This window comes from Manis pentadactyla, chromosome 9 (assembly GCF_030020395.1).
Source record: "Manis pentadactyla isolate mManPen7 chromosome 9, mManPen7.hap1, whole genome shotgun sequence".
Lineage (NCBI taxonomy): Eukaryota > Metazoa > Chordata > Mammalia > Pholidota > Manidae > Manis > Manis pentadactyla.
In genome coordinates this window covers 41,997,848-42,025,729 of record NC_080027.1, presented here as the reverse complement: position 1 = coordinate 42,025,729, position 27,882 = coordinate 41,997,848, and the positions used below count along the sequence as shown (strand labels likewise).

At 38.5% G+C, this 27,882-nt stretch overlaps 1 protein-coding gene across 3 annotated transcripts in view; it reads left to right on the top strand.

The window, feature by feature from the left end:
- RNF121 (ring finger protein 121) overlaps positions 1–27,882 on the top strand; it is a 104,171-nt gene that overhangs the window by 39,609 nt on the left and 36,680 nt on the right. For 2 of the 3 annotated variants that reach the window (XR_008999225.1, XM_036904240.2), the window contains exons 2-3: positions 10,716–10,753; positions 14,095–14,236. Coding sequence is in view for 2 of the 3 variants with exons in the window: in XM_036904240.2 (XP_036760135.1) it covers positions 10,716–10,753; positions 14,095–14,236 (180 nt within the window). In the remaining variant the exon portion in view is untranslated. The remainder of the gene's footprint in view (positions 1–10,715; positions 10,754–14,094; positions 14,237–27,882) is intronic. The other variant, XM_036904242.2, reaches the window with a different exon arrangement.

Here is a 27,882-nt window from a genome sequence, read left to right as displayed (position 1 = left end):
AGAAAGAAAATAAGTAAGGACACAGAGGCACTGAACAACACACTAGAACAGATGGACCTAATAGACATCTACAGAACTCTACATCCAAAAGCAACAGGATACACATTCTTCTCAAGTGCACATGGAACATTCTCCAGAATAGACCACATACTAGGCCACAAAAAGAGTCTCAGTAAATTAAAAAAGATTGAAATCCTACCAACCAACTTTTCAGACCACAAAGGTATAAAACTAGAAATAAACTGTACAAAGAAAGCAAAAAGGCTCACAAACACATGGAGGCTTAACAACACGCTCCTAAATAATCAGTGGATCAATGACCAAATCAAAATGGAGATCCAGCAATATATGGAAACAAACGACAACAACACCACAAAGCCCCAACTACTGTGGGACACAGCAAAAGCAGTCTTAAGAGGAAAGTATATAGCAATCCAGGCATATTTAAAAAAGGAAGAACAATCCCAAATGAATGGTCTAATGTCACAATTATCAAAATTGGAAAAAGAAGAACAAATGAGGCCTAAGGTCAGCAGAAGGAAGGACATAATAAAGATCAGAGAAGAAATAAATAAAATTGAGAAGAATAAAACAATAGCAAAAATCAATGAAACCAAGAACTGGTTCTTCGAGAAAATAAACAAAATAGATAAGACTCTAGCGAGACTTATTAAGAGGAAAAGAGAGTCAACACAAATCAACAGTATAAGAAACGAGAAAGGAAAAATCATGACGGACCCCACAGAAATACAAAGAATTATTAGAGACTACTATGAAAACCGATTTGCTAACAATCTGGGAAACCTAGGAGAAATGGACACCTTCCTAGAAAAATACAACCTTCCACAATTGATCCAGAAAGAAACAGAAAATCTAAACAGACCAATTACCAGCAACGAAATTGAAGCAGTAATCAAAAAACCACCAAAGAACAAAACCCCTGGGCCAGATGGATTCACCTCGGAATTTTATCAGACATACACGGAAGACATAATACCCATTCTCCTTAGAGTTTTCCAAAAAATAGAGGAGGAGGGGATACTCCCAAACTCATTCCATGAAGCTAACATCACCCTAATACCAAAACCAGGCAAAGACCCCACCAAAAAAGAAAACTACAGACCAATATCCCTGATGAACGTAGATTCAAAAATACTCAACAAAATATTAGCAAACCAAATTCAAAAATACATCAAGAGGATCGTACACCATGACCAAGTGGGATTCATCCCAGGGATGCAAGGATGGTACAACATCCGAAAGTCCATCAACATCATCCACCACATCAACAAAAAGAAAGACAAAAACCGCATGATAATCTCCATAGATGCTGAAAAAGCATTTGACAAAGTTCAACATCCATTCATGATAAAAGCTCTCAGCAAAATGGGAATATAGGGCAAGTATCTCAACATAATAAAGGCCATTTATGATAAACCCACAGCCAACATTATATTTAACAGTGAGAAGCTGAAAGCTTTTCCTCTGAGATCGGGAACTAGACAGGGATGCCCACTCTCTCCACTTTTATTTAACATAGTCCTGGAGGTCCTAGCCACGGCAATCAGACAAAACAAAGAAATACAAGGAATCCAGATTGGTAAAGAAGAAGTTAAACTGTCACTATTTGCAGATGACGTGATAGTGTACATAAAAAATCCTAAAGACTCCACTCCAAAACTACTAGAACTGATATCGGAATACAGCAAAGTTTCAGGATACAAAATCAACACACAGAAATCTGTGGCTTTCCTGTACACTAACAATGAACCAACAGAAAGAGAAATCAGGAAAACAACTCCATTCACAATTGCATCAAAAAAAATAAAATACCTAGGAATAAACCTAACCAAAGAAGTGAAAAACTTATATTCTGAAAACTACAAGTCACTCTTAAGAGAAATTAAAGGGGACACTAACAGATGGAAACTCATCCCATGCTCGTGGCTAGGAAGAATTAATATCGTCAGAATGGCCATCCTGCCCAAAGCAATATACAGATTTGATGCAATCCCTATGAAACTACCAGCAATGTTCTTCAATAAACTGGAACAAATAATTCAAAAATTCATATGGAAACACCAAAGACCCCGAATAGCCAAAGCAATCCTGAGAAAGAAGAATAAAGTAGGGGGCATCTCACTCCCCAACTTCAAGGTCTACTATAAAGCCATAGTAATCAAGACAATTTGGTACTGGCACAAGAGCAGAGCCACAGACCAATGCAACAGACTAGAGAATCCAGACATTAACCCAGACATATATGGTCAATTAATATTTGATAAAGGAGCCATGGACATACCATGGCGAAATGACAGTCTCTTCAACAGGTGGTGCTGGCAAAACTGGACAGCTACATGTAGGAGAATGAAACTGGACCATTGTCTAACCCCATATACAAAAGTAAACTCAAAATGGATCAAAGACCTGAATGTAAGTCATGAAACCATTAAACTCTTGGAAGAAAACATAGGCAAAAACCTCTTAGACATAAACATGAGTGACCTCTTCTTGAACATATCTCCCCGGGCAAGGAAAACAACAGCAAAAATGAGTAAGTGGGTCTATATTAAGCTGAAAAGCTTCTGTACAGCAAAAGACACCATCAATAGAACAAAAAGGATCCCTACAGTATGGGAGAATATATTTGAAAATGACACATCCGATAAAGGCTTGATGTCCAGAATATATAGAGCTCACACGCCTCAACAAACAAAAAACAAATAACCCAATTAAAAAATGGGCAGAGGAACTGAACAGACAATTCTCCAAAACAGAAATACAGATGGCCAACAGACACATGAAAAGATGCTCCACACCGCTAATTATCAGAGAAATGCAAATTAAAACTACAATGAGTTATCACCTCACACCAGTAAGGATGGCTGCCATCCAAAAGACAAACAACAACAAATGTTGGCGAGGTTGTGGAGAAAGGGGAACCCTCCTACACTGCTGGTGGGAATGTAAATTAGTTCAGCCATTGTGGAAAGCAGTATGGAGGTACATCAAAATGCTCAGAACAGACTTACCATTTGACCAGGACTTGCACTCCTAGGAATTTACCCTAAGAATGCAGCAATCAAGTTTGAGAAAGACCAATGCACCTCTCTGTTTATTGCAGCTCTATTTACATTAGCCAAGAATTGGAAGCAACCTAAATGTCCATCGATAGCTGAATGGATAAAGAAGAGGTGGTAATATACACAATGGAATACTACTCAGCCATAAGAAAAGGACAAATCCTACCATTTGCAGCAACATAGATGGAGCTGTAGGGTATTATGCTCAGTGAAACAAGCCAAGCGGAGAAAGAGAAATACCAAATGATTTCACTTATCTGTGGAATATAAGAACAAAGGAAAAACTGAAGGAACAAAACAGCAGCAGAATCACAGAACTCAAGAATGGACTAACAGGTACCAATGGGAAAGGGACTGGGCATGAGGGGTGGGTTGGGAGGGATAATGGGGTGGAAGAAAAAGGGGGGTATTAAGATTAGCATGCATGGGGGTGGTGGGAGAAAGGGGAGGGCTGTACAACACAGAGAATACAAGTAGTGATTCTACAAAATTTTGCTATGCTGATGGACAGTGACTGTAAAGGGGTTTATAGGGGGGACCTGGTATAGGGGAGAGCCTAGTAAACATAATATTCATCATGTATGTGTAGCTGAATGATAACAACAACAAAAAAGCAGTTCCTGTGTGGTGACCTCCAATGAGTTCTACACAATGGTATAAAGGGCATATAAAAATGTAGGCAAAGGGTCTGTTTGTGTTTATACAGAGGATCAAAGCCTAATTGGGCTACCCCGAAAATGAACTAAGATACGATATGAAAAAGAACTTCCAACATCAGCACTCTCTGGAAGACTCATGCCAGAAGATGATCATCAAAAATCCCCAACAAAGATTCACGCACTGCTACAGCTGTAGATGCACTCATCCCACCAGTTCCTTGACTTGCCATGGGAATGAAGAAGGAGATATCTAAGCTGGCCTCTGCATACAGTAAAACAACAAATTTGAATGGATCTATACTGTTGGAACTCAACGAAGAATTAGGAGAAGTGCAAATTGTAGTGCTCCAAAATCTTACAACTACAGACTATTTACTGTTAAAAGAACATATGGGATGTGAACATTCCCCAGGAACGGGTTGTTTTAATTTGTCTGATTTCTCTCAGATTGTTCAAGTTCAGTTGGACAGTATCCACCATATCATAGATAAGTTTTCACAAATGCCTAAGGTGCCTAACTGGTTTTCTTGGTTTCACTGGAGATGGCTGGTAATTACAGGTATGCTTTGGTTATGTAACTATACTCCTATTAGGTTAATGTGTGTGCACAATTTAAGTAGTAGTTTAAAACCTATACATGCTGAAGTTACTCTACAAGAAGATATGTCAAAGAAATAATCAATCTTCCCATGTTTTCTTCCGCCTGCTTCTTTTATAGCTTTTCTTCTTCCTTCCTAATTACAACATTTAAATAGAATTCGTGCCTCATATCGAATTTACCAAGTATCATAATTCTTCCAAGTGGTAAAGATACCTCAAGACTAATGCTGGGCATAGAAGCCACAGGGCATAAATATGCAAAGAAGTAAAAAGCTAACCTTTTCAAACAATAAGGCTTCTCTCTCACTTACCAACTTCACATTTCCCTGTATGGCCCCAGAAGATGACTGGTTAGCCAGAGACGGGTAAGATTCCTCAAGGGAGGAACAACCTAAGACAGGCACAGTCGCAGGGGGGTCATGAGGTGAGAAATTGGGGATCAACAGAGGTGAGGCTTAGAACCTCACCCCCCCTGTTCTGAGAGAAATGTTCTGCATATGTGGATGTTTTATTGCCCTTGTCTAGCCTGGATTAACACATAGTCTACAGGCACACACCTGATCATCTACATTTGCTCTCTTACAACACTAAACTCTGTTTTCTACCTTTATCTCGTATCTACCTACCACTTCAGCATTTTATTAAAAATAATAATAATAAAGAGAGAAATGTGGTATCCACATATAAATCAAGTATAGAAATCAAATGAATATTCATGTTTGAACTTACTGTTTATAGTTCATAATGCATGAGCAAATCTGAAAGTTTCTGTGATGACTGCGCTTGTACTGTTCACCATGTAACTTACTCACTATGTAAGAATTTGTTCTCCATGTAAGAACTTGTTTGTTATGCTTCAGAAGGTTGGAGACTGACGAATATTAGGCTTGGGGTGGATTAATGATTGTGCATTGAGCATTGACTCCCCTATACAGAATTTTATTGTTGTTTACAACCATTTGATCAATAAATATGAGAGATGCCCTCACAAAAAAAAAAGTAAGTTCAATTGTAAAATAAATAAGTAACCGGGATGTAATGTATAGCATAAGGAATATAGTCAAAATATTGTAACAACTTGGTATGGTGATAGCTGGTACCTAGAATTATCATGTATATAAATGTTGAATCACTGTGTTGTACACCTGAAACTAATGTAATACTGTGTGTCAACTACCCTTCAATAAAAAATAATTTAAAAAAAAAGAACAAATAAAAAACTGAAGGAACAAAACAGTAGCAGAATCACAGAACCCAAGAATGGACTAACAGTTACCAAAGTGAAAGGGACGGGAGGGTGGGTGGAATGGGAGGGATACGGGATTTAAGGGCATTATGGTTAGTACACCTAATATAAGGGGGCATCAGGAAGGCAGAATAGCACAGAGTAGACAAGTAGTGACTGTAGCATCTTACTATGCTGATGGATGATGACTGTAATGGGGTATGTAGTGAGGACTTGATAATGGGGAGAATCTGGTAACTACAGTATTGCTCATGCGATTGCATATCAATGATACCAAAAAAAAAAAGAATAGGTGACCTTGCATTTGGCAGTGCCTATTTAGATACGACACCAAGAGCATGATCCATGACAGAAGGAATTGATAAACTTGACTTAATTAAAATTTTTCTTCTCTGCAAAAACCACTCTTAAGAGAATGAAAAGGCAAGCCACAGACTAGGTTAAAATACTTGCAAAAGACCTATCTGGTAAAGGACTGTAATCCAAAATACACAAAGAACACTTAAAACTCAATAATAAGAAAAATAACTGATTAAAAATGGGCTAAAGACTTGTCCATATGGGTTACTATTGAAGATTTATAGATGGCAAATAAGCGTATGAAAAGATACTCCTCATTGTGTGTTTCAGGCAAATTAAAACAACGCTATATCCACTACATTGTTAGAATGGCCAATATCCAGAACACTGACAGCACCAAAAGCTGACAAGGATGTAGAGCAGCAGAAATTCTCTTTTTTTGCTGGAAGGTATTCAAAATAATAGAGCTGCTTTGGAAGGTAGTTTGTTAGTTTATTGCAAAACTAAACATAGTACCATACAGTCCAGCAATTGCACTCCATCGGTATTGACATTTATCCATAGGTGTTGAAAGTGTATGTCCATACAAAAATGTGCATGTTTATAGCAGCTTTATTCATAATTGCCAAACCTTGGAAGCAACCAAGATGTCTTTCAGCAGGTGAATTAATAAACGGTGGTATATCCAAACAGTGAAATATTACTTAGCACTAAAAAGAAACAAGCTATCAAGCCATAAAAAGACATGGAGGAATCTTTTTTTTTTCATTAAGGTATCATTGATATACACTCTTATGAAGGTTTCACATGAAAACATTGTGGTTACTACATTCACCCATATTATCAAGTCCCCCCAATGGCCCCATTGAAGTCACTGTCCATCAGTGTAGTAAGATGCCATAAAGTCACTATTTGTCTTCTCTGTACTATACTGTTTTTCCCGTGATCCCACTCATACCAAGACATGGAGGAATCTTCAATGCATACTACCAAATGAAAGAAACCCAATATGAAAGAGATGCATACTGTATGATTTCAACTATATAACATTCTGGAAAGGGCACTGCCATGGAAACAGTAGAACAATGAAGTCATTGCTAGTGGTTGAGGGGATGTACAAATGATAAGCCAAGCACAGAACTTGCAGGGCACTGAAGTTACTGTGTATGGTACTTAAACATGCTTATGAATTACGTGGGTACTTTATTAAATGCAGATTCTTATTCAGGAGGTCTAAGATAGATTCTGAGTTTCTGTCTATTTCTTAATAAGCTCTCAGGGTGCTGACACTGCTGGGCTGTGCCCCCTCCATAGCAAGCCAGTAAAGGATGTTTGTTTCTTCATGAATGCAGTCATTCTAAAGAGCCTTCCTGGAGTCAGAAGGATCTGGTCAGTATTTTGCAGGAAGGCACAATGTGGTTTGGTGGAAGAGAGGGACTTAGGGCACAGAGTTACCAGGGTGTGTACAGACTCAAAGATCACCAAGTATCCAGTATTTGTGGGGGACAGAAGGCCCATTTGTGGGTTGCACTGGTGGGTCCTGGATTCTTTTGCACTTAAGAATAAATAGCAGTCCATCTTATTTCCTATTTCTGTGAAATTTTCTCTTGCCTTTTGCCTGACAGGTATTAACCTCTTTCGAATCTGAACTTAGGTAGCTTGGCATGACTAGGTGCCTTGTCAGACACTAGGAAGTTAGTGATTGGTGGGCAAAAAAAAATTCTGTGTATAGGTCTTAGGAGTAGGATATGGGCCCATCAGTCAGTAACCTTTCCCTGAGAGCCTACCTGATTAGCTTCCTAAGCTCTGGACAGGACCCTTGCAGACTGGCTTATTACTGCTTGACCCCAGATGAATAAACTCAAAGAGAGAACAAATAAAGATATATACAGGTTAATTATATCTGTAGTTTGTAACAGTCCTTGTTTTTTCCACTTGAGCTGGAAGATTGGCTTTGATGTAATTTAAATAATTGTTTGGTTTGGAAGGCAAATAGTAAGGCTAAATCATGTCTTTGTTTACTCTTAGCATTCATACTATTCCTTGATGTGCTAAATGGTCCTCTAAGCCTCAGGCCTAGTCTCAGGCTGGCCCTTCCTAGCTGTTTTCCCTGAGGCTCTGAAAGCCTTTCTGCTCTGTGCCTCACCAACATTCAGTTCCCAATCTTCTCCTGGTACTTTATAAAGTATTCCGACTCTCTGTGGAGGAAAGACAGTGAGATTACTTGGTTTTACCCTCACAGTCCCACAGTGAAATCAGAAGTCTTATTCTCTGTTTTCCACATAGAGAAACTAAGACATAGACAGTAGCGTGCGTGCTTGGTCACTATCTCATGGAGAGGTGTCTACATGCTTGGCCCATATCTCTGTATTTTCCTGGTTTTCCCTTAAATGGATGTGTCTTGCTTCTTTGAACATGTAGTTGTGTTGTTTTCACATGTAGTTTCTTGACATAATTTTCTGGGTGCCTTCTAGTGTTAAATGAATACTTCTTTCCCAGATGCTTATTAAGTGTTTTTCAAGTGTTTGTTTACTCTCACATTTAAGTATCTCCAGGTAGGGTGCTGGATTGTTGGCATACTTACGTATTACACTCGGAGAGAAATCTGTTCAATTCCACAAGTACTCATTAGGTACTAATGATACGCTCAACTCTGTGCTATTCTCCACAAAATACAAAAACCAGCATGTTCCGGGATCCGTGGCGTCTTCCAACTTTATGGGATGAGAGCAAGATAGATATAGGGTGAAGAAACAAAGTGCTGGGGCACAAATTTTAAGGAGATACACACTCCCACGGCCCACACACTCATTCAAATGCAGGGTCAGTACCTGAGAATGAGAGCCTCCTTAGACTTTTGAGCCCAAGTTTGGCACTGGACTTAAGAAGCAATTAGATCACCTGGAAAGCATGTCTGGGGTAACATAAGTCTATGAATGAGTGGTATAGAACAGTGCTTCTCAAATTAATGTGCATATGAATCATCTCCAGAGCTTATTAAAAGGAGGATTCTGATTTAGTAGGTCTGGAGTGGAGAATTTCTAAGAAGCACCCAGATAACACTGATACTAGTCCTTGGGTATCTTTCAGTTGCCCTTTGAATACAAGGAGAAAAATCCATGCTGGAGAAAAGCAGAGGGCTAAATTCACTAAGCTAGAGGATCAGGGAAGGTGAAATTGCAGCTTAATTGCAAAGGCTAAGTTGGATTTTGATAGGAAAAAAATAAGAGTATTGCAAGCCGAAGGAAGTGTGTGAGAATGCCCAGAGAAGAATGAGTCCCGTATGTTTTGGGACAGTGAATAGATCAGCTTGGTGCAATGCAGGTCCAAGTTAGAAAGGAGAAAAAGAGTTTTGATAGGTAGCATGACATCTGTATTGATTGTTCCTTTAGATATGTGGTCCTTGATTGTCTGCTCAGGTACCTCCCAGAGGGGCCTTTCCATTCCCTGTCTTCCATCCACTTGTCCCTTCTCAGAGGAGACCTCTGTCTTTCTGAGAAGATGAAAGCTTGAGTCAGGACACCTGAATTAATTCTGTGAGGCAACATGTGAAGTACGAAAAGGAAGGAAGTACTTGACTCTATTACCCTGATTGACGAGGCTAAGCCTTGGGATATTGTTCCTCTTGCTCCTTTCTTCCTTTCCTCTGTCTCTTTCTTCCTCTCTCCCTCCCTCCTTCTTCCTTCTTTTTCCTCCTTCTTTCTTCTTCTTTTCCTCCACTAGCTGGTACTTGTAGAAACCAGAAAGACCTCCCTAAATAGTGACAGGCATTCTCAGTATACACACGTAAGGGATGCCCAGAAAACACATGCCAATTTGACACAGTAGTAGAATGCAGTTCTGCCCATTTTACTTCAAACATTCCACCTAAGTGCTTTCCTGAAGTTAGGAACAGTGGGGAACTGAGCCTTTGACATCATAATTACTGAAGGAATATTTGTTGATTGATTCATTTGAGTGATTATGAGGCCTTGTTTCTCTACCCTACATCAAGAAACATTTTCATTTTCAGCTCAGTTCAGTATAAGAATGTATTGAGTAACTTTATGTACTGAGACTTGGGTAAACTTCTGTATGGCTGCAAGGAATTAACTTGAACCCTAAACTTCAAGAGTTTAGTCTTGCTTTTTTTCAACAGGGGCCAATTTTCATCCCCTAAGGGACATTCGGCAATGTTTGTAGACATTTTGGGTTGTTGCATCTGTGAGGCTGCTTCTGGCTAGAGGTCAGGAGTGCTGTTCAGAATCCTATAATGTGCAGACAGCTCCCCTCTCCCCACCTCTCCCAAAGTATCACTAGTGCCAAAGTTAGAAACCCTGCTCTAAAAGAACAAGACTAACACATAGAACCAACTCTGAGGTTGGAAGGCCATACTGCTAGTTAAAAGTAGAGCAGCAACTATAGCTTAGTTTCCCCTAGTCTAAGGTTATGCCCGTTACCTTGGGGCCATTTAGAGTCAAATGGCATTATATGACAGAATAGTTATCTAGCTTCATCTCCCACTAATTCTGATTCATAGTTTTTGCTCTAGCCAGTGTCTGACTTCCTCACTAGACTGAGCATCTTGGGAGCTAGGTTTACTTTTCTGTCTTCATTTACTAGCACAGACATGCAACACGTTGCCAGTCATAGACGAGCCAAAGCAGCAAGTGGCTAGAGAAAGGGGAGATCAGTGGGAAATAGAGTACTGGGGATGGCTTCATAGAGATTGTGACCATTGAAGCTTCCAGTAATCCTTGAAAATTTGGAAGAATGCGTGAGCACCTTATGTTGGGCAGGGGCAGTTCTGAGACAGTAATGGATTGTTCTGGTGGTGTCTTTCTACAGGTTGATTTGTCAGACCTCTCCCCAGAGGAGCAGTGGAGGTAAGTGTGACAGTGCGGGCCCCTGAGGCTGGGAACTGTAGTTAATCATGCTAATAGAGTTGTAGTAGTAGAATGCAGTTCTGCCCATTTTACTTCAAACATTCCACCTAAGTACTTTCCTGAAGTTAGGAACAGTGGGGAACTGAGCCTTTGACATCATAATTACTGAAGAAATATTTTCCTTTTGCTTTCTTGTCTGTGGGAGGCAATGACTCATGACCAGTAAGACAGGTCATTTGGGGTCTTTTCCAGTACTTGGGTCAGTCCTGGGGAGTTTATAGGTAATTGTACCAAACCATCTATCTGGGTTTGAAAACTAATTCTGCCATTCCTAGCTATGTGATCTTGGGCAAGTTACTTAACTTCACACCACCTTAGCTTTCCCAGTTTGTAAAATGAGGATCACAACAGTACCTATACCTCATAGAGTTGTGAGGATTAATATATGTGAAATTCTTGAAACATTGCCTGCCATGTGGTAAGCTTCCAGTGTTACCTGCTTTGAAGAAGATTATCATCATTAGCATTGTCGTTATCCGCTAAACAGGGCAGAGAGCTCTGGTTGAGAAAATCGGAGGTTTGTTTTCTGATCTCATCGCTGCTACTAACTTGCTTTGTAACCAGAGTGAGTCAACAAATATCTTAGTCATGATTTCTCATCAGTAAAGGAGTTCAGAGTGCTTGCCCCATAGACTTCACAATGAAGCTGACCAGTGAGCTGAAATTAACCAAGTAAAGTTAAATAGTGAGGGGGTAAAAAAAAAAACAACCTTCATTTAGATTAAAACTACTTATTACAAAAATATGAAATGACAAAAATATCAACTCGTATCACAAACCCAGCAAGATTTTAGGTGACTTTAAGCTTAATATGCACCACTTGTATACCTCAGCCACCAAAATATTCTGAAATTTGTAAGATGGTCATAGAAATATATATACTATGCGCCTTGAGGTAACAACACCATGTGCTTGCTCTACTTTCCTGAGTTCACACCAATTTTGTTGTAAACACCGCATGTAAAGATCTTTAGCTAGATGATGTCTAGTAAGCAGCCAGGATTAATATACTTCATACTATGTTATATGAGTAGTGTTTAAAAGATCTAGAACTATTAACCTAAAAGGGCATAGGAAAATGGTGGTAGGACTGAATTGATTTTGGTTTTGTTATTTTTATTTTCATTTTTTTTTGCTATTAATGTACAATTACATGAGCAGTATTATGATTACTAGTCCCTACCACATACCCCATTACAGTCACTGTCCATCAGCATAGTAAGATGCTATAGAATCACTACTTGTCTTCTCTGTGTTATACTGCCTTCTCCATATCTCCCTCCCACTACATTATGTATGCTAATCGTAATACCCCTTTTCCCCCTTTATCCCTCCCTTCCCACCCAACTTCCCCAGTTCCTTTCCCTTTGGTAACTGTTAGTCCATTCTTGGGTTCTGTGAGTCTTCTGCTGTTTTGTTCTTTCAGTTTTGGTTTTGTTATTTTAAATAAGGTCATGATAAATCTCTAAAGGGGTGGCATTGGGAAAAGATAGTGGATATATCCTTTGTTGTTTCATAGTATAGGATTACGTCCAATGGATTGAAGCTGTAAGAAGATAGATTTTGTCTCATTATCAGAAACATCTTTAGTAATCTTAGTATACTGAGAAGTAGTGAGCTTCTTACCTCTTAAGGCAGTGGAATTTTATTCCTTCATAAGCATATATGAGTCCTAAATGTGCCAGACACCATTGGTTCTGGAATAGGTTATCTTAAGAGGTATATATTCTGAGCCAATATTCAGTAAGTATTAAAAGGATTGCAAAAATAATTTTTGCATTGAGTGGGAACTTGAACTATATTATTTCTGCTCTTTTCCAGATCCTTTCTTTGATTTCTTGTGCATATCTATTCAGTTATAAACTGTCTGAGAACAAGAAATTTAACTCTTTTTAATCTTTATAACTCCACAGTCCTTAGGTTTTTAAAGAAATCTTTGCCCTTTTAGTTTAACACAACAACCCTATGAGAGAAGCAGAAAAAATATATGGACTTCTTTGAACAGATGAAGAAATTGTGATGTAGAGATGAAGATTTTCTTGACCAAGGCTGTGTAGGTGTGTCTGAACCCAAGTTTCTGACTCCTCCTCCCTATTATCTTTCTGTCAAGATTTTTCACCTATGATAGAGTTTTATGTAAGAAGAACTTTAGGTTCTGTGGCTGGCTGGCAGCTGACATTTGGCTAGCCACTCTGCCCCCAAAGTTTTCCCCCTAAACATTTTATTAGGAAAAAAACTCAAATAAACAGGAAAATTGAAAGAACTGTACAGTGAACACCCATATACCTACCACCTAGATTCTATAATTAACTTTTTGCTATATTTCCTTTATCATTTATCTACCCATAATTCATGTCATTGGGTTCTTATTGCTTTTAGTCTTTCATTGCACTTGGGAATTCTATGAATATACCATCTATGTTGTCCTTTCCCTCCCTCCCTAATACCCTGATGTATGGAAAGTTTGCATAAAAACTCCTGACTACAGGGCACATTGGTATTTAATTTTCTGTCTCACTCCTTCCTCATTCCTCTTACTTGGCCAGCTCTGATACAGAGTTGTAGGAGTGACTATTCTCTGTTCTTAGAGGAAGATTTTTGCCTGTATTAACCAAGGGAATCACTTGCTACCAATCCTCAGGACAAGAGAATACCAGCCTCAGATTAAATAAGAGTTTCCAGTTGTATTCTCCTTTAGTCCTTTAGAAGGCTATTTACCCGTGGATGCTGATGGTGAAGTCACTGTTGGATTAGTATAAAGTTGAAGCAGATTTTTTGGTTTTAACTAGTCTTCAGGATCCCTGGTCTTGAAAGAGAGGGTAGGACGAATAAAGCAAGACTTTAACCCTGAAATCAGTACACGTTTGCAGTTACTGGTATCATAAATATCATTGACTGAAAGTATGATGCCTTATGGCTATAACCTTCTCTCTGGGTTGCTTTCTCCTTCCAGTAACAGGTTGAAAAAGGACTGAAATGGGCAGTGACACAGACTTCTCCTGGAACTTCTTCCCTGCTATAAGGAAGGGGATGGGCAGCAGACTACCCACCTTTAACCCCAATAGCTGAGCTTCGTAACGGGTCCACAGAGCCTCTCTTATATCCCCAAATGCCTGTCCCCTAGAGCATGTGTTTCTATCCCCTAATTGTATAGTATCCTACAGCTGCAAAGCACATGAGTGTGTTCTAAGCCATGGACTGGTGGGATATTCCTGGAAAGCACTGCTCCTTTACCACCACACTATCCCTGACCTGGCTTACCCCATCTGTTTGGCTTTCAGGGTCGAGCATGCACGCATGCATGCCAAGCACCGTGGCCACGAAGCCATGCACGCTGAAATGGTCCTCATCCTCATCGCTACCTTGGTGGTAGCCCAACTGCTCCTGGTGCAGTGGAAACAGAGGCACCCCCGCTCCTACAATGTAAGCTACTTTGCCTCTCACTTGTCTGCTAGTTATCAAGAGGCCCTTCCTAAATATTCTAGGATCCAGCCTACCCCAGGCCACATGTAGGTAGGGAACAGATATTAATAGTAAACTTTATGTATGAATGGTGTATAGTGTATGATAGGTGTGTGTTTAAGTGGCAAAAGATTCAGCTGGTGAAAATAGGGATGGAACCTGAGATTACTTTCATGGCCAGGAAAGGTAGGTCCTCTCTTTTAAACATTTTGGGACAGAGTCATGAAGGAGATGTTCATCAGAAACTATTTAAATAGGGGGAGAGGTGATCATTTGATTGGGAAAACCAAGCGTCCGATGAATCTTAACAGGATTTAGATTAATTTTTTAAAAGGAGAGTAGTAAAGGAAATGAGGAACAAAAAGATATGAAACATACAGAAAACATAGATAAATGGCAGAAGTAAATTCTTCCTTATCAGTAATTACCTTAAGTGTAAATGGATTGAATTCTATTAAAAGAAGTTGGCAGACTGGTTTAAAAAACCCCATGATCCACTTACATACTTTCTATAAGAGACTCATAGTAGATAGAAAGACATGAAATTAAAAGAATGGAAAAAGATATTCCATGCAAATGATAACCAAAAGAGAGCTGGGGTGGCTATTAAATTTCAAAATGGCTTTAAATCAAAAAAGCTTGCAAGGGACAAAAGACATTATATATTGGTAAAAGTTTCAATACAGCAAGAAGATGTAATAATCATAAACATATGTATACATAACAGAAGAGCCCCAAAATATGTGAAACAAAAATTTTCAGAATCGAAGATCTCTCTAGACAGTTTTATAGTTACAGTTGGAGAGTTCAATATCCCACTTTCAATAATGGATAGAACCACCAGATAGAAGATCAATATAAGTAATAAAGGGCTTGGACAAAATTATAAATCAATTAGATATATACCAAATACGTACAGAACAGAACACTCCATCCAACAACAGTGTACATACATACTCTCATAAGAACATGGACCATTCTCCAGGACACACCATATGTTAGGCCACAAAATCCTTAACCACTCTGGATTAGGATATGGCAGGTAGTGTACTGGATAGTTTTACAACTATTATCTAAGCAGTTTTTAACCTTCTCAAGTATAATAACCCCTTTTCTTTCTTTCTTTTTTTTTTTTTACATAAAAGCCTTGGCAGACACCCACATGATAATAGTTGTACTTTCAAAAAAAGCATGAGCATATGTAGTAGTAATAATCGCTAACTCAGTTGAATTCTTACTATACCAGCTATTGTTCTAAGCACTTCACATGTATAGATTCAGCTAATCCTCACAATAACCAAATAAGATGAGTACTGTTTTCTCTAATTTACAATGAGGTACTGAGACAGAAAGGCTAAGTAACTTATTCCAGTAATAAAGCCATTATTTGAACCTAGATGATTGTACTCCAAGGCTTTTGTCTTAATCCCTTAATGATTCTTTTTGTCTAGTATACGCTTTTTCAGACCTCTTGTAATATGGCCATAGATACCCAGGGGTCTGTAGCCCACACGATGGGAACTGCTGCACTGCTTCATTTAATCCATCTTTAATAACCCATGAGGTAAGTGCCAGGAACAAATTTAGGCCCAGAGAGTTGAGGCATGAGGGGATACTAATAGATAGAGCTAGGATTTGAACCCAGGTTATCTGTTTATATTTCATAATTTCTACTGTACCACATGTTGCTTCTGGAGAGGGTTTTCCGTCAAGGGAACCAAGGGATAATCTGGACCATAGGAGGAAGAGAGGCTAATCTTTGCCAATGAGCTAGCACAAGTTCCAGACATTACTGGCCTATAGCCAGCTGAAGTGGTGGCATGCACAAGTAGAGACACTGTACCTTCAGGTCCCAGTACGTGGAATGACTACAAGTCGCCAAGGCTTTTTGAACAAGGTACCATCCAGCTAGCTAATCCACCTGGAGGGGGAACTTCATGTCTGGACCCTGCTCATGCTTCACCCTATCACCTGAGACAGATCCCTTATTTCTGAATGTGTGGTTATCCTGCCTGCTCTGTAATAAATGGGGATTACCAAGATGGTTTTAATTGAACCGAAAAAATAAGAAAACTCATAAACCAAGTATACAGTGAGAGCCTCCTTAGCACTTCTATGCTTGTATTTAGAAATAATCTTAATTATATAATACTTGCCAAGTTGCAAAGATTTTTGAAAATGTCTGAAGTGAAGACCATAAATGTATTGTGGTTTTCAATAAATATGTTTTTTTAAGCTGTGGATCCTTTCTTTAAAGAGTATCTTAAGGAAAAACCCAACTTGGAAAATCATTAGGAGGCTGTTCTGCTTGATACAGGGTTGAATAACCCTGACTCTTCAGTTTCTCCCCTCAGGAGTATCTATAGAACTCATTAGAGTGTTAGAAAACCACTGACGTGTCATTCACTAGTTAATCCTTAATAGGAAATGTGACTATAACGTAATGAAGCCAGTTGTATAAGGAACATGTACAATCATCTCATTACTTCACTGCCATGCCCTGTAAACATTATGCTAAACTTCGAGAGGATATGCTAACATTTTAGCATATCTTGCACTGAAATGCTTAAACCCAGATCTTCAGAAAATTAGAAAAGGAGAAATATGTAACACACTGCTTTATGCTGCTCTTACAATAGTAGTTTACATTGGTTTTGTTAAAACATATTAATTCGTATACAGTGAATATTTTTACTACATTCATTAAAATACTAACTTTGGAAGAAGAAAACTTGCCAAAGATGCCTGTACACAGTATCTCCTGTCCTATTTTAAGCTTATCAGATGTTAGAGCTTTTTGTCTTGAAGACAGTATAATTCAGTGGCGCCAGACCAATCTGGTTGATTAGCCAACGCTCCCACTTCCTAGCTATATGACTTAAACTTTTCTGAGCCTCAGTTTTCTTATCTCTTAAGTTGTGGTAATAGTATCTACCTCATGGATTGAGAAGATTATTTAAGATTGTATGGCAAAGTATTTCGTAAACTCTAAAACTAATGTTAGTGACTATTGCTCCCACTCATAAGAGAAAAAGCTAAAATATACTTGATATTTTTATATCTTCAGGTACTATTTTATGTGGAAGGAGAATAGAATTTTATTGAGGATAATTTCACATAAAAAATTCACTATTTTAACCATTTTAAGGTATATAATTCAATAGCTTTTAGCACATCCACATTGTTGTGTAACTGTTCCACTGTTTAGTTTGAGAACATTTTTATTACCCCAAAAGGAAATCCATATCATTAAATAATCACTCCCCATTCCCCCCTCCCACCAGGCCCTAGCAACCACTAATCTGCTTTCTATGTATTTGTCCATTCTGGATGCTCATATAAATGAAATCATATAATATGTGGCCTTTTGTGTCTGGTTCTTTCACATAGTGTAATGTTCTCAAGGTTCATCCATATTGCAGTATTTATCAGTACTTCATTCCTTTTTATGGTTAGATAATACTCCATTTTGTGGATACACTATGTTTGGTTCATCAGCTGATGGACTTTGAGATTGTTTGCACCTTTTGGCTGTTGTGAGTAATGCTGCTATGAGTATTCATTATAAACTTTTACTTGAGCTGTTCTCAGTTCTTGGGTACACACTGTAGTGGAATTGTTGGCTTGAATGTAACTCTGTGTTTGACTTTTTGAGGATTTGCCAAATGGTTTTCCATAGCAGCTGCACCATTTTGTATAGAAACCCACAGTGTTTTGGATTCCAATTTCTCCATATTCTCACCAATACTTGTTACTTTCTCTTTTCTTTTCCATTTCTTTTTTTAAAATTATAGCTACCCTAGTGTGCATGAAGTAGTGTTTCATGGTAGTTTTGATTTGGATTTCCCCAGTGACCAATGATGTTAAGCATCTTTTGATGTATTTTTTGGCTATTTATGTATCTCCCATAGAGAAATGTCTGTTCAGGATTGTTGCCCATTTTTTAATTAGTTTATTTGTCTTTTTGTTGAGTAAGAATTCTTTATATTGTCTGGATACTGTACCATTATTAGATAATATGATTTATAAATATTTTCTTCCATTCTGTGGATTGCCTTTTTACTTTTTTGATAGTGTCCTTTGATGCATCAATATTTTTAAGTTTGACAAAGTTCAGCTTATCTAATTTTGTTCTTTTTATTGCACATACTTGATATATAACATTGTATAAATTTAAGGTGTACATGTTAATTTGACCATTTATATATTGTAATATGATTGCCATTGCAGTGATATTTTAACACCTCTAACACGTTATATAATTATCCTTTCTTTTTAGTGTTGGAATAATTAAGTTCTAGTCTTTTAACAAGTTTGATGAGTATAGTACAATATTGTTGTCTGTATTCTTTATACTGTGCATTTCTATGGTTTACTTACTACCAAGTTGCAAGTTTGTTTCTTAAAACATATTTTCTCTTCTGTTACTAGTGTCATACCTAAGAGTCCACTGCCAAATCCAAGATTACTAAGCTTTACCCTATGTAGAGTTTTATATTTCTAGCTCTTACATTTAGATCTTTGGTCTATTTTGAGTTAATTTTTTTGTAAATGGTGTAAGATAAGGGTCTGACTTAATTTTATTTTGCATGTGAATAGCCAGTTGTCCTAGGACCATTTATTGAAGAGACTTCTCTCTCCATTGAACGGTCTGTGACACTCTTAACAAAAATCAGTTGACCATATACATGAGCATTTATTTTTGTACTTTCAATTCTATTCTATTGACTTATATGTCTATGCTTATGATTACCACACTTTTGATTATGATAGCAGTGTAATAAGTTCTTCAATTGTGTAGTGTGAGTCTTCCAAATTTGTCCTTTTTCAAGGTTATTTTGCCTGTTCTAGGCCCTTGCAATTCCACATTAATTTTAAGATGAGTTTTTCCATTTTTTGCAAAAAAAAAAAAAAAACCAGTTGTGATTTTGATAGGATTGCACTGTATCTGTAGATCACTTTGGGGAGTATTGCCATCTTCCCATTCATGAACACAAATTGTCTCCATTTGTGTATTTGGGTCTTCTTTAATTTCTTTCATTAATGTTTTGTAGTTTCCAGTATACAAGTCTTGCACCTCCTTGGTTAAATTTATTCCTAAGTATTTTATTCTTTTTGATGATGTTGTGAATGAAATTGTTTTCTTAATTTTCCTTTTGGATTCATTGTTAATATATAAAAATATGACTGATTACTGAGTGTTGATTTTGTGTTTTACAACTTTGCTGAATTTGCTTATCCTCATATTTTTTGTGGATTCTTTAGGGTTTTCTATATATAAGGTCATATCCTCTGATTTCCTTCTTTTCCAGTTGGATACCTTTTATTTCCTTTTCTTGCCCAATTAGTCTGGCTAAAATTTCCAGTACAATGTTGAATGGTAGTGGTGAAGTGGTCATCCTTGTCTTTTTCCTGATCCTAGCAGGAAATCTTTCAGTCTTTAAGTATGTGGGTATTTCAAAATCACTTTATTGTGTTGAGGAATTTCCCTTCTGTTGCTAGTTTGTTAAGTGTTTTTATTATGAAATGGGTGTTGGATTTCTCAAATGCTTTTTCTACATCAGTTGAGATGATCTTGTGGTACATTCCTGAGATAAATCCCACTTGGTCATAGTATAAAATCCTTTTAATATACTAAAAAAAATATATATATATATATACTGCTGGATTTGGGTTGCTTGTATATTGTTGAAGATTTTTGCCTCTACATTCATAAGGAATATTACTCTGTAGTTTTCTTGGCATATGTTTGTCTTACTTTGGTATCAGGGTAATACTGGCCTGATAGAATGTATTAGAAAGTGTTACTTTCTTTTCTAATTTTGAGGAATAGAATTCTGGGGTAGTATAAAAAGGCTTGGAGGTGCCAAGATGGCAGCGTGAGTAGAGCAGCGGAAATCTCCTCCCAAAAACATACATATTTTGGAAAATACAACAAATAGAACAATTCCTAAAAGAGAGACAAGAAGATACAGGACAACAGCCAGAGTACATCTACATCTGCGAGAACCCAGCACCTCATGAAGGGGGTAAGATACAAGCCGCAGCCCGGTGGGACCCAAGTGCCCCTCACCCCAGCTCCTGGCAGGAGGAGAGGAGTCGGAGCGGGGAGGGAGAGGGAGCCCAGGACTGCTAAATACCTAGCCTTAGCCGTCCGCACTGGGAGCACAGACACACAGTGCGTGGTGTGCTGGATACTAGGGAAATGGGACGGTAAAACCTGCGAGTGGGTCCCCGCAGCTGGCGCCCCGGGACAAAAGAAAAGCGAGTGCTTTTTGAAAGTCTTAAAGAGACAAGGGCTCACAGCTGGATGAAGCATCGTGGCACATTCAACCCTGCACCCAGGAATCCCGGGGAACTCCAGGAGCCCTAACCCCGTGGGTGGCAGTGCAGCTTGGAGGCCCCTCACGCAATAAACAGCCACCCGCCCATTCCCCCTCTGGCACGGCTCTGCCATAGCAGAGCAGCAGCCTGAGGCCAGCCATGCCCACAGCAGCCGGGCAGAGCTTCTTCCACAGCGGCTGGGCAAGAATCAGAGACCCTGTCTGCGCGCAGCTGCCCAGCACAAGCTGCTAGGGGTCACCATTCTCCCAGGAGAGGAAGGCCACAAACTAGCAAGAAGGGATGTTCTCCCAGCTGATACACGTGCCAACTCCCCACAACCACCTCTATTGCCATGAAAAGGCAGAAGAATTTGATCCAGACAAGAATCACACAGACGTCCTCCCATGAGAGGGAACCTGGGGAGATAGACCTAACCAATCTTCCTGAAAAAGAATTCAAAATAAAGGTCATAACCATGCTGATGGAACTGCAGAGAAAAATGCAAGAGCTAATGGACAAAGTAGGGAGGGAGACTATAGAAGTAAAACAATCTCTAGAAGAACTTAAAAGCAGAATGGACAAGATGCAAGAGGCCATTAACGGAATAGAAACCAGAGAACAGGAACACATAGAAGCTGACGCAGAAATGAAACAATATAAGAGAACTGTGTGACCAATCCAAAGGAACAATATCCGCATTATAGGGGTACCAGAAGAAGAAGAGAGAGAAAAAGGGATAGAAAGTGTATTTGAAGAAATAATTGCCGAAAACTTCCCCAAACTGGGGGAGGAAATAGTCACTCAGACCACAAAAGCACACAAAACACCCAACACAAGGCACCCAAGGAGGACAACACCAAGACACATACTAATTGAAATGGCAAAGATCAAGGACAAAGACAGAGTTTTAAAGGCAGCTAGAGAGAGGAAAAGGTCACCTACAAAGGAAAACCCATCAGGCTATCATCAGACTTCTGAACAGAAACCTTACAGGCCAGAAGAGAATGGCATGATATATTCAATGCAATGAAAGAGAAGGGCCTTGAACCAAGGATACTGTATCCAGCATGATTATCATTTAAATATGAAGGAGGGATTAAACAATTCCCAGACAAGCAAAAGTTAAGGGAATTTGCCTCCCACAAACCACCTCTACAGGGTATTCTAGAGGGACAATTCAAGACGGGAGCACTCCTAAGACTAAACAGATGTTACCAGAGAAAATAAAATCACAGCAAAGAAAGTAGACCAACCAAATACTAACTAAAGGCAAAAAATAAAATCAACTACTCAAAAAAGGAGTCAAAGCCCCGAATAGCCAAAGCAATCCTGAGAAAGAAGAATAAAGTAGGGGGGATCTCACTCCCCAACTTCAAGCTCTACTATAAAGCCATAGTAATCAAGACAATTTGGTACTGGCACAAGAGCAGAGCCACAGACCAATGGAACAGACTAGACAATCCAGACATTAACCCAGACATATATGGTCAATTAATATTTGATAAAGGAGCCATGGACATACAATGGCGAAATGACAGTCTCTTCAACAGGTGGTGCTGGCAAAACTGGACAGCTACATGTAGGAGAATGAAACTGGACCATTGTCTAACCCCATATACAAAAGTAAACTCAAAATGGATCAAAGACCTGAATGTAAGCCATGAAACCATTAAACTCTTGGAAGAAAACATAGGCAAAAACCTCTTAGACATAAACATGAGTGACCTCTTCTTGAACATATCTCCCTGGGCAAGGAAAACAACAGCAAAAATGAGTAAGTGGGACTATATTAAGCTGAAAAGCTTCTGTACAGCAAAAGACACCATCAATAGAACAAGAAGGATCCCTACAGTATGGGAGAATATATTTGAAAATGACACATCCGATAAAGGCTTGACGTCCAGAATATATAAGGAGCTCACACGCCTCAACAAACAAAAAACAAATAACCCAATTAAAAAATGGGCAGAGGAACTGAACAGACAGTTCTCCAAAAAAGAAATACAGATGGCCAACAGACACATGAAAAGATGCTCCACATCGCTAATTATCAGACAAATGCAAATTAAAACTACAATGAGGTATCACCTCACACCAGTAAGGATGGCTGCCATCCAAAAGACAAACAACAACAAATGTTGGCGAGGCTGTGGAGAAAGGGGAACCCTCCTACACTGCTGGTGGGAATGTAAGTTAGTTCAACCATTGTGGAAAGCAGTATGGAGGTACATCAAAATGCTCAAAACAGACTTACCATTTGACCCAGGAATTGCACTCCTAGGAATTTACCCTAAGAATGCAGCAATCAAGTTTGAGAAAGACAGATGCACCCCTATGTTTATTGCAGCACTATTTACAATAGCCAAGAATTGGAAGCAACCTAAATGTCCATCAATAGATGAATGGATAAAGAAGATGTGGTACATATACACAATGGAATACTACTCAGCCATAAGAAAAGGGCAAATCCAATCATTTGCAGCAACATGGATGGAGTTGGAGGGTATTATGCTCAGTGAAACAAGCCAAGCGGAGAAAGAGAAATACCAAATGATTTCACTTATCTGTGGAATATAAGAACAAAGGAAAAACTGAAGGAACAAAACAGCAGCAGTATCACAGAACTCAAGAATGGACTAACAGGTACCAAAGGGAAAGGGACTGGGGAGGATGGGTGGGTAGGGAGGGATAAGGGGGGGAGAAGTAGGGGGGTATTAAGATTAGCATGCATGGGGGGTGGGAGAAAAGGGAGGGCTGTACAACACAGAGAAGGCAAGTAGTGATTCTACAACATTTGCTATGCTGATGGACAGTGACTGTAAAGGGGTTTATAGGGGGGTCCTGGTATAGGGGAGAGCCTAGTAAACATAATATTCGTCATGTAAGTGTAGATTAATGACACTAAAAAAAAAAAAGAAAAGGCAGTTCCTGTGTGGAGACCTTCAATGAGTCCTACACAAGGGTATAAAGGGCATATAAAAGTGTAGGCAAAGGGTCTGTTTGTGTTTATACAGAGGATCAAAGCCTAATTGGGCTACCCCGAAAATGAACTAAGATACGATATGAAAAAGAACTTCCAACATCTGCACTCTCTGGAAGACTCATGCCAGAAGATGATCATCAAAAAACCCCAACAAAGATCCACGCACTGCTACAGCTGTAGATGCACTCATCCCACCAGTTCCTGGACTTGCCATGGGAATGAGGAAGGAGATATCTAAGCTGGCCTGTGCATACAGTAAAACAACAAATTTGACTGGATCTATACTGTTGGAACTCAACCAAGAATTTGGAGAAGTGCAAATTGTAGCGCTCCAAAGTCTTACAACTACAGACTATTTACTGTTAAAAGAACATATGGGATGTGAACATTCCCCAGGAACGGGTTGTTTTAATTTGTCTGATTTCTCTCAGACTGTTCAAGTTCAGTTGGACAGTATCCACCATATCATAGATAAGTTTTCACAAATGCCTAAGGTGCCTAACTGGTTTTCTTGGTTTCACTGGAGATGGCTGGTAATTACAGGTATGCTTTGGTTATGTAACTATACTCCTATTATGTTAATGTGTGTGCGCAATTTAAGTAGTAGTTTAAAACCTATACATGCTGAAGTTACTCTACAAGAAGATATGTCAAAGAAATAATCAATCTTCCCATGTTTTCTTCCGCCTGCTACTTCTATAGCTTTTCTTCTTCCTTCCTAATTACAACCCTTAAATAGAATTCGTGCCTCATATCAAATTTACCGAGTATCATAATTCTTCCAAGTGGTAAAGATACCTCAAGACAAATGCTGGGCATAGAAGCCACAGGGCATAAATATGCAAAGAAGTAAAAAGCTAACCTTTTCAAACAATAAGGCTTCCCTCTCACTTACCAACTTCACATTTCCCTGTATGGCCCTGGAAGATGACTGGTTAGCCAGAGACGGGTAAGATTCCTCAAGGGAGGAACAACCTAAGACAGGCACAGTCGCAGGGGGGCCATCAGGTGAGAAATTGGGGATCAACAGAGGTGAGGCTTAGAACCTCACCCCCCCTGTTCTGAGAGAAATCTTCTGCATACGTGGATGTTTTATTGCCCTTGTCTAGCTTGGATTAACACATAGTCTACAGGCACACACCTGATCATCTACATTTGCTCTCTTACAACACTAAACTATGTTTTCTACCTTTATCTTGTATCTACCTACCACTTCAGCATTTTATTAAAAATAATAATAATAAAGAGAGAAATGTGGTATCCACATATAAATCAAGTATAAAAACCAAATGAGTATTCATATTTGAACTGACTGTTTATAGTTCATAATGCATGAGCAAAACCGAAGGTTTCTGTGATGACTGCCCTTGTACTGTTCACTATGTAACTTATTCATTATGTAAGAATTTGTTCTACATGTAAGAACTTGTTTGTTATGCCTCAGAAGATTGGAGACTGACGAAAATTAGGCTTGGGGTGGATTAATGATTGTGCATTGAGCATTGACTCCCCTATACAGAATTTTATTGTCGTTAACAACCATTTGATCAATAAATATGAGAGATACCCTCACAAAAAAAAAGAAAAAAAAAAAGGACAGACTTCCAATGGTAAAATAAATAAGTAACCAGGATGTAATGTATAGCATAAGGAATATAGTCAAGATATTGTAACAGCTTGGTAGGGTGATAGCTGGAACCTAGAATTATGTATATAAATGTTCTACCACTGTGTTGTACACTTGAAACTAATGTAATGTAATACTGTGCGTCAACTACCCTTCAGTAAAAAATAATTATTTATAAAAAAAAAAAAAAAAGGGGGAGTCAAAGGAAACACAAAAGAGCACAGAAAAAAACACCCAGCATATAAAGAATGGAGGAGGAGGAATAAGAAGGGAGAGAAATAAACATCAGACAGTGTTTATAATAGCTCAATAAGCAAGTTAAGTTAGACAGTAAGATAGTAAAGAAGCTAACCTTGAACCTTTGGTAACCACAAATCTAAAGCCTGCAATGGCAATAAGTACATATCTTTCCATAATCACCCTAAATGTAAATGGACTGAATGCACCAATCAAAAGACACAGAGTAATAGAATGGATAAAACAGCAAGACCCATCTATATGCTGCTTACAAGAGACTCACCTCGAACCCAAACACATGCACAGACTAAAAGTCAAGGGATGGAAAAGATATTTCATGCAAACAACAGGAAGAAAAAAGCAGGTGTTGCAGTGCTAGTGTCAGACAAAATAGACTTCAAAACAAAGAAAGTAATAAGAGGTAAAGAAGAACATTACATAATGATAAAGGGGTCAGTCCAATAAGAGGATATAACCATTATAAATATATATGCACCCAATACAGGAGCACCAGTATATGTGAAACAGGTACTAGCAGAATTAAAGGAGGAAATAGAATGCAATGTATTCATTAAATGTATTCATTTAAATGTATTCATTTAAGTTAATTCTCTTAAACATACCACTCACTCCAAAGGACAGATCCACCAGACAGAAAATAAGTAATGACACAGAAGCACTGAACAACACACTAGAACATCTACAGATGTTCTACTTGGACATCTACAGAACTCTACATCCAAAAGCAACAGAATACACATTCTTCTCAAGTGCACATGGAACATTCTCCAGAATAGACCACATACTAGGCCACAAAAAGAGCCTCAGTAAATTCAAAAACATTGAAATTCTACCAACCAACTTTTCAGACCACAAAGGTATAAAACTAGAAAAAAATTGTACAAAGAAAGCAAAAAGGCTCACAAACACATGGAGGCTTAACAACATGCTCCTAAATAGTCAATGGATCAACGACCAAATTAAAATAGAGATCCAGCAATACATGGAAATAAATGACAACAACACAAAGCCCCAAATTCTGTGGGACACAGCGAAAGCAGTCTTAAGAGGAAAGTATATAGCAATCCAGGCCTATTTAAAGAAGGAAGAACAATCCCAAATGAATAGTCTAAAGTGAAAATTATCGAAATTGGAAAAAGAAGAACAAATGAGGCCCGAAGTCAGCAGAAGGAGGGACATAATAAAGATCAGAGAAGAAATAAACAAAATTGAGAAGAATAAAACAATAGAAAAAATCAATGAAACCAAGAGCTGGTTCTTTGAGAAAACAAACGAAATAGGTAAGCCTCTAGCCAGACTTATTAAGAGAAAAAGAGAATCAACACATATCAACAGAATCAGAAATGAAAAAGGAAACATCATGATGGACCCCACAGAAATACAAAGAATTATTAGAGAATACTATGAAAACCTACATACTAAAAACCTGGAAAACCTAGAAAAATGGACAACTTCCTAGAAAAATACAACCTCCCAAGACTGACCAAGGAGGAAACAGAAAATCTAAACAGACCACTTATCAGCAATGAAATTGAAGTGGTAATCAAAAAACTACCCAAACACAAAACCCCCGGGCCAGATGGATTTACCTCAGAATTTTATCGGACATACAGAGAAGACATAATACACATTCACCTTAAAGTGCTCCAAAAAATAGAAGAGGAGGGAATACTCCCAAACTCATTCTATAAAGCCAGCATCACCCTAATACTAAAATCAGGCAAAGACCCCACTAAAAAAGAAAATTACAGACCAGTATCCCTGATGAACATAGATGCAAAAATATTCAACAAAATATTAGCAAACCGAATTCAAAAATGCATCAAAAGGATCATACACCATGACCAAGTGGGATTCATCTCAGGGATGCAAGCATTGTACAACCTTTGAAAATCCATAAACATCATTCACCACATAAACAAAAAGGACAAAAACCACATGATCATCTCCATAGATGCTGAAAAAGCATTTGACAAAGTTCAACATCCATTCATGATAAAAACTCTCAGCAAAATGGGAATAGAGGGCAAGTACCTCAACATAATAAAGGCCATCTATGATAAACCCACAGCCAACATTATATTGAACAGCGAGAAGCTGAAAGCATTTCCTCTGAGATCGGGAACTAGACAGGGATGCCCACTCTCTCCACTGTTATTTAACATAGTACTGGAGGTCCTAGCCATGGCAATCAGACAAAACAAAAAAATACAAGGAATCCAGATTGGTAAAGAAGAAGTTAAACTGTCACTATTTGCAGATGACATGATACTGTACATAAAAAACCCTAAAGACTCCACCCCAAAACTACTAGAACTGATATCGGAATTCAGCAAAGTTGCAGGATACAAAATTAATACACAGAAATCTGTGCCTTTCCTATACACTAACAATGAACTAATAGAAAGAGAAATC